Source organism: Mangifera indica, chromosome 2, assembly GCF_011075055.1.
Source record: "Mangifera indica cultivar Alphonso chromosome 2, CATAS_Mindica_2.1, whole genome shotgun sequence".
Lineage (NCBI taxonomy): Eukaryota > Viridiplantae > Streptophyta > Magnoliopsida > Sapindales > Anacardiaceae > Mangifera > Mangifera indica.
The window spans coordinates 9,864,786-9,873,569 of record NC_058138.1 but is presented as its reverse complement, the minus strand read 5'-3'; the positions used below and the strand labels follow the sequence as shown (position 1 = coordinate 9,873,569).

The window sequence follows — 8,784 nt, the reverse complement described above, 5'->3', positions numbered from 1 at the left end:
AATATTTTTAAAACTAAAAATATATCACATTTCCAACCCCCATGTTTAAAAACTAACAAAGTCCCGGTTTTTGTAGCAACTACTAACAGTCAGAGACAATGGTGACCATGATGTTCTTTTTCCCTCTCGACTTTTCTCTCAATTGCAGTCCATTTTTTACCATCATCAATCACCCTCTCTCCTCGTTGGCCAACGCATGTTCATACTGAGATTAGGGTCTTTTTGTCATGCGAAGAATCTCTTCATCACACAGTGAAACAATGAAAAGACTGAGATCTCTTTATCACATGATAGTGACACAAAAAAACCTAGATCTCTTCGTCACGTGACAAAAAGACCTAGATCTTGGTCTCATCATGCATTGGCCGATAAGGGGAAAAGACATTTGATGATAGTCAAAAATAGATGACGACTGAGAAAGAAGCTAGGAAGGAAGGAGAACACCACCAACGCCACCGTCTCTGACCACTGATAGCTACTGCAAAAACCCTAAAGCTAAAGGTCTCTGACCACTGATAGCTACTGATAGCCATCGTCTCTGACCACCAACGCCATCTCCACAACAATGTCTTACTTGTCCACACGAGTTCTATGACACCACAAATTATGAGAAAGTTTTAAGAGGTTTCACGAGTTCTAGCCTTTCTTGTGTAAAACAACTAGGTTTTATGGGTTACAAGATAAGTCTCAATTTATATGAGACATCTCATAACTCTAATTCATACTAATTTATTTCACCCCTTATCTTTTGGATAATTACACTTTAGCCACTAAGATTTTAATTTCTCTTAATTAAGTCCAACAATGTGTCTAATATTTATTCCTAAATATTATGATACATTTTTAGAGATCTAAATTCATCGTAATCAAGAAAACCCAAAGTGATTCACTCCTTATATATTAAACCCAAACCTTTTGAATCATAGCAAACAACCTTTTTATTTTGTGTAACCCATAGGTTTTATAATGAAATGACAATGAATAAAATTATTAATAATCTACCATTAATTATCTCTTTATTTAACGATCATGAGCGATCTCTAGCAAGAAATCATGAGTACCTAGCAAATAAAGAATCAATGTTAAACTGATTGTACCTTTCAATGTTATATATTGTACAATCGAATTTTTTAATCATACTAATGTCTCATCAAAACTTAAATACAAAAATAGTGTCTTAGTTCCTTTGACTTCATAATTTAACTTCCAAAGCAACAACTATGTATTATTAGATTCAAGTACCAACCCTAATTTCAGTGTAGTCATAGATTTAATTGATCATATTCATATGTTAAATTGTTCCACAAGATATTTTCTCCTTTGCCTGAAAATGATGAATCCTTCGTCGAAAATAGTCTTGCTGAACTTTTTGACATAGCCAACAACTACCATATTGATAATGATAAGAAAAAGGTTATGTTAGGCTAGTGTTAAACTAGATTGATTGAAGCACAAAACGTTTTAGTAATCTCAAGTATAAGGATCAACCATCATCCATCTGAGAATTTATTCTATACACATTGTGGTTACCACCTAGTAAATGGGAGCACCACTACAAGTAAAAGCCCCACTACATTATGAGGAGTTGTGGAAGCACCTTATTTGGTATTCAAAGTGGTGGAACCTCCAAACATAAGGTATGATCTTAAAACTAAAATTTAACATATTCCATCCTTACACGTATGTTTCAATATTGTTTTATTTTGTTTTTGACCTTATTTCCATAGTAAATTTTAATTTCAAGCCTATATAGATCCTTAAATCTATTTTTTCAATGCATGTATGCATGAAATCATGGTTTAACTAATTTCTTATTAATCATGTATCATAAGAATATATAATCAGTATCTAAGTGGGTTATAAATCTCTCATATTCAATAGATCCACTCAAGGATGCCTATAGTTCACATGTTTGTGTTTGACTCCTTTTGGTACAAATTTGTCTTCATTCAAAATGGATATATTTCATGAATGTGGTTCAACCACTAAACAACCTATCTTAAATGGAACCAATTGTCCATATTGGAGGACAAGGATGAGAGTTTTTCTAAAGTCAACTGATGAAAAGGTTTAAATTTCAATTGTTAATGGTTGGAAACCTCCTGAAATTGAAGAAGAAGGATTTATAAAACTCAAACCTATAGAACAATGGACTAATGTTGAATTCAAATTGTCAAATAGGAATCTGAAAGTTAATCATGTCATTTTTAATGTTGTTTCAATTAACCGAATGAAGGTTATAGCTAATTATGAAATATCTAAAGACTCAATGGAAATATTTAATTTTTTACTCCTCTAATAATTATATTATTGCTTTACGTCCTTCTAATCAACCAAAATATCGTTTTAATGCTTATTAATCAAAATAACATCACTTTGATGATTTCGAATCAAGCTTTCTTAGGCTCACAAGTTTGGCAAGCCAAGCACACCAAGCTTTACAATAGCACACCTTTTAAGATCAAGCTTGAGCTTGCCTAAAGACAGCTTGTTTCGAGCTTGATCAAATTGAGTTGACAATCATACTCAATTGAGCTAAGTTAGCAATCAAGCTCTAGCCAACTTAGCTTGAATCCAACCCCTAGGTAGATTCAAGTTGAACTTGAACAAGCGTCGACTCAAGCTTGACTTGAATTCATAAAGACTATTTTGACTAATGATGAATTGGATGAAAAAGCTATCACAAAACATTAGAGAAGAAGAATGGTTGTTAGAGATGAAGAAGAAAAATCGCTAAAAGAAAGAAATTTTGTCAAAAAAAATGAAAATTACCAAAGTAGATGAATTTGTCAACAACTTTTCAAAGTCTTGCACAATTCAAACTAGATTGAATCAAACTCAAGTTACCACAACTCAAACTTGGCTCGTTCAAGCAGAACACCGAGTCAAGCCTAAACTAGCTCAAATCCACCCCTAATTCCCCTTTTCAAATTGCTTATACATTTTTTGTTTCTGGCAATGGAATTTAAATACAAATCGAATCAGCTTATGTTAGCTGCAAAGAAAAGGCTTTCTGTGGTGGAATGGATCATTGGGATCATCATTAACTAGGGATAATGATTCATTTGGGTTAGTTTAATTTTGGATAAATTTATTGAGTTTTTAATGGGCATGTAAAGGATTAATGTTGGATAATTATTGGTAAGAAGTTCTTCATTGTCATCCACATAGTCAACAATTGACTTTGTAGTTCTTCTGATAACAAATTTAGAAGAAAAACAAAGTTTATGTTAATGGTCGATGGTGGTCAACCAAAACTTAGACCAACTCCTACACAAATATAGACTCCTTTTATGATGAGTTTGATATTAACGCCTATGGACTTCTGTTTTTTAATCAAATGATAAATTTAAATAAGTCAAATATATTTATAAAAAGCATAAAAATGTCAAAAAATATTTGATAGTTGTACTATCAAAAAAATCTCTATTCTTAACAAGGGATCATGTTGCCTAGGTCAAATGGTAAAATGAGGGAAAAAAGAATGTACTCTCACACTAAAGGATTTACCACCAAAATCTGACTAGGAAGATGAAAGTCTGTCCTCATGAATGTTTCCCTCGACCACACCTAGTCGCTGAGGAGGCCATACAATATGTGTAACCCTTCCTTGAACTAGACCCAAAGGAATCTGCCAAGAACAACTAGCTCATGTTTTGTGAAGAAAATGTAAAAGCAGAAATCTCATTAATCAAGGTGCATATATAGATTACATTTTACACCATAATGCAACCAAACCAGTCAACCGGTTACACCTACATCCATCTAATCCAAAAGAAGCTCAGAAAAGCTAACGAAAATTTTATTTTATATATGCAGGGGGCATTGGAATAACATGCTAAAAAGGATCTACTGACCATAAGCATTCAAAAGGGGGAGTTAGAAAAAAGTCAGCAGGATCTACTTATTGGAGTTGGATTGCAATGCTTTATTAAGAGTCGTGTCATTTCATCATAAGTTTTTGTAAAAGAATCTAACTGGGAATAGAGCATTACAATAATGACAAAATTTTTCACAGATAAACGACATTGGAATTCCATCAACAAATGAATATGCTTAAAACCATATTAATTTTTTTTTAAAGAAAAAAAAGAAACTTATCAGAAAATGCTCATTTCATCGTATGCAGCAGCCTCAGAATGTAATCCTAAAGAAGACTAAATTAGGGAGCAGGATCATAGAACCATCTAATCAAGTAAGAAAAGGATTCTACTTATTGTATTAATTGAAGTGCTTCATTTAAGAATCTAGAGATAGAAGTATCATGAAAGTTTCAGAGGAAAGCTCCTTGTTTGAAAAAATAATATGGCATATATTCTGATAAAAATTAATTTTAAATTTTATTAATACATATGGTGCAATGAAGAACTTACTGGACCAACAGATCTTGAATCCATACTAGAAGACAGATTGTCTCCCTCAACCCAACAATGTCCATCTGGGACCTTAACAGCATCATAAGAACTGTGAGTTCCAATCCAGTCACCTGGCAAACCAATAATTCTCTTCACATGCTTCTCCTTGTGATTCCAAGGTGAGCTGAAATAATTTGCAACCACTAAAATCAAGTTCAAGCATAAAAATTTCACATCAGTATGCTTCATTAACTTTCAAAATGAATCTCACTAAACATATCAAAATCACAGGATAACACAATCTTATAACAAGAACCCATAAAACTTGCAAATGCCTTAAAGCAGAACACTACGAATGTACTGACAATAACATCCTAAAACAGGCATTCAATACAGGTCTATCCCAAGTAATATGAAGAAATCAATTTACATTTCCTTCACTTAAAAGATATGCAATCATAGTTCACTGAATTAGCAACATTAGGGTCGTAATAAATCATAAATATCGATAACCATCGCATCGAAACTACTAACCGGAAAACAATCACATCGCCGCGTGAAAATTTGTACTTATCAAGACAAAACTTCTCTACTAGAACATAATCGTCTGCATAAAAAAGTTAAAAATCAGGCAATGAAAATTGCCATCATAGCAGAAAATTCTTCAAAAATTGTGAATGAAGAGAATAAAAGTTAAAAAACGTATATACCAAACAATGATCCCCCAAAGGAATTAGATCCAGGATTGAATGTGGGTGACATAGACGCGCCGCGCACAGGAAGAATACTAGCATAACGATCTGAAACAGTGAGGCCTATGAGTCCGAAAGTGAAGAACTTCTTACCAAAACCCCATAAAAAGCTGTGAGACGCCATACCCAGATTCAATTTCTGGCAAATTGAAGCATTTCAAGTGAAGAATGAACCGCAACGGAAGCAATCCATGTCAAAAGAATATAACAGGGCAGGGCACAGAGAGAAGTTTAACTTATACGCAGATGGGTGTGAAGTTAAAACTTACTTCAAGCTAATTGAGTCTGAAATAAAACAGGGACCGTGGAAAGTAAGGGTTCAGGGGGTTTATCTGTTGAGTAGATGACAAAGCCTACCGCCTACACTGCAGAGAGGCTGTGTAACTAGAGCTCCATTTCTGTTTGGGCTTGGCCTTTGGGCTTTTTTATTTGATTTTTTTTTTTTTTGGTTTTATTTTATTTTTGGGCTAATAGAATTTATTTCCTCCCTCACATTTAATAAAAGCGCATCCCTCCCATTATTTGTTACTTTTGAGTCAACACCATTGGATTTCGTTGTTAAAGGTAGAAGTGTACTCTAGTTAAGCCAATTTGGACATTGGTTGACTTAATCTCAATTCAAATATTTTAGGAAGAGTTTAAGCTTATTAAGTTGGTGAAATCTAGGCTCAAACTCAAGCTTAAGAAAAGTTTAGCTAAATGAAGTTTAGCTTAAAGAATTATTTTAACCCTCTAATTTTTAAATTATTACATTTTAACCGTATAATTTATATATTTATCAATTATCTCTTATATTTAAAGTATAAAAATAAGATTTAGGCGTGTAATTGTAATGTTTAAGACATTTCTATACTTATTGTATTTTATTTGAGTTAAGTTGAGCTTTGTGTTTGGAAACTCACCAAACCAGTCATAGTCTAATTTAAGCTCAACTCGACATTAGTCAAACTAAAAGCAATTCGACTCAACTTACACTCCTAGTTAAAGGGAAGTTAACTCATCCATTTTTCAAACAATGAAGGGAGATTATTGATGATTTCTTGTACCTTAGGGTTTTTTAATATTTTTTATTAGCCTTTGGGAAGGAAAATAAATAATATGAGGGGAAATTAAAATAATTACCCCTTTTATTGGGGCAATAAAAATTTACCCCAAATTTTGGGGTTTTAGCAAAAATACCCTTATATTAAAGTATTTAAACGAAAATGCCCTAAATATCCCCTTAAATATCAAAACTACCCTTCTAAATTAAATTATTATTATTTTTAAAGGTAATAAACAAATTTACCCCTAATGTTGGGGTTTAAACCAAAATACCCTTAATTTAAGGCATTTAAACAAAAATACCCCAAAATAATACCAAAACTATCATTCATCTATTTCTATATAAACCACATATCTTCCTTCATTTTAAACATATCTGAGAGAGAATTCTGAAGAGAGAAAAGAAGTTCGTGTTTAGGATTTCGAGCGAGAAGAGAAAAGTTCATCATTTCGATGTATTTATCTTTGTTATTACTTCAATTATTATTATTTTATTAATAATACAATTATATGTGATATTTTATATAATAAATTATAGTTGTGTATAATAAGCAAAATAATAAAAATTAGATAGGTTATGTTGTAAATATTATAGCAGTATAGGATAACATAATATTACTGCAATCGTTATTATTTTATTAATAATGCAATTATATGTGATATTTTATATAATAAATTATAGTTGTGTGTAATAAGTAAAATAGTAAAAATTAGATAGGTTATGTTGTAAATATTATAGTAGTATAGGATAACATGATATTACTTCAATCGTTATTGTTTTATTAATAATGCAATTATATGTGATATTTTATATAATAAATTATAGTTGTGTGTAATAAGTAAAATAATAAAAATGAGATAGGCTATGTTGTAAATTATTATTTTGTCAAATTGAATTATGGAAATAAATTATGGAATAGGTATAATTGTGCAATAAACATCTGTAAATAGTATTTTCAGTCGTATTATTTATGTTGATTATATATTTTATTTGGGCAATATAAAATTTACCTCAAATTTTGGGGTTTAAGCAAAAATACCCTTATATTAAAGTATTTAAACGAAAATACCCCAAATATCCCCTTAAATACCAAAACTACCCTTCTAAATTAATTTTTTTTTTTTAAGGGTAATACCAAAACATGATATTATACAATGTAAAGGTAAAGTGATATTTTCACAAATTAGTATAACATTAATTAAAATATTTAAATAGTCACAATATATAATTGAATTATGGAATAGGTATAATTGTGTAATAGACATCTGTAAATAGTATTTTCAGTCGTATTATTTATGTTGATTATATATTTTATTGTAGGATTAATCTAAATGGTTGGATATGTTTCAATTAGATATGGGAGGAATTGGATAGAAAAGGGTGACAATGTTATAAAATATATTGGGGATAATAGGAAATTGATTAAAATTCCAGAACACACATCATTCGAAGAATTAATCCAAATAGTGAGCGACAAGTGTAATATAGATCAAATGATATTTAACATTCAGTTAAGCATGAAACCAAAACATCTCGACGACAGCATTCCGGTAGAAATTTCGAATGATGAAGATGTTGAGATTCTTAACGGTTTATCTAACCTCTTCAAAAAATGTGTTCCAATTTTTGTTATAACTACAATTAATGATGATAGTTATAAGACTCAATAAGCAGATGAAGATTTACAAGGTGGTGAGCTGAGTAATTATCCAGAAAATCAAACTATTGGTATAGAAGAGATTCAAAATATTGAGATCAATCCGAAACAAGAATTTTTAGAGGAAGATTTTGCATATATAAATGAAGTTAATATTGATGCATTGTATCGTGCGGAAGAATTTCTTAATGGCTACGATAAAACTTTTCCAGAGTATAGTGAATTTGATGGAAAGGTTGTACATGATATTCTAATCGAGGAATCATAGGTTGAAGAGAAGACCTATGTTAATAAAGATATCGGAGGTACAAGTAGTTTTTCGGAAACAAATCCTGTTGGTGGGAATGTTTATACTGATGCATTTCATTGGTTGTCACCTTTGCCTGATCAACCATCTACATCCAGAAGCTCAAAAGTATCGACCAATAGTGATTCTCCAAAAGTTGGTACATTATTTTCAAGTAAACAACATGTCATTGATGCGATATATCAAGACGCGCTTCGTAGAGGATATCAATTTTTGGTGAACAAATCAGACACGCTTAGATGGGTTGTTAAATGTCATAACGAAGAATGTAAATGACGTGTATGGGCAGTTAGGGTGGGAGAAAGTGATAGTTTTGAATTACGTTGTATGGATAGTCATCACACATGTTACAGAGATCAGATATTATCTCATCATAGATAAGCAGGTGCCCGAGCTTTAGGACAAATTTTGAGGACCAAATTCATATTAGTTGATCGTGTTTATCGACCAAAGGAGATAATTGTTGATATTGCTGACCGATATAAAATTAATATATCATACGCACAAGCATGGCATATGAGAAATTGGGCATTTCAATCATTGAGGGGGACACCAGAAGAGTCGTTTATGTTGCTGCTAGAGTATTGCTTCAATTTAGAACGTTGTAATCCGGGAACTATAACACATACACTAACGGATGAGCAGGATCTATTTAAATACTTTTACAT

General features: G+C 31.6%; 1 protein-coding gene across 1 annotated transcript; it reads right to left on the bottom strand.

The window, feature by feature from the left end:
• Positions 1 to 3,348: 3,348 nt before the first annotated feature.
• LOC123203822 (mitochondrial inner membrane protease subunit 2-like) lies at positions 3,349 to 5,437 on the bottom strand. Its single transcript, XM_044620269.1, has 4 exons — positions 5,066 to 5,437; positions 4,890 to 4,962; positions 4,374 to 4,539; positions 3,349 to 3,631 (listed from the first exon to the last, which is right to left on the bottom strand). Exons 1-4 carry the CDS (start codon positions 5,229 to 5,231, stop codon positions 3,524 to 3,526), a joined length of 513 nt encoding a protein of 170 aa, XP_044476204.1. The 5' UTR covers positions 5,232 to 5,437; the 3' UTR covers positions 3,349 to 3,523.
• Positions 5,438 to 8,784: the final 3,347 nt, after the last annotated feature.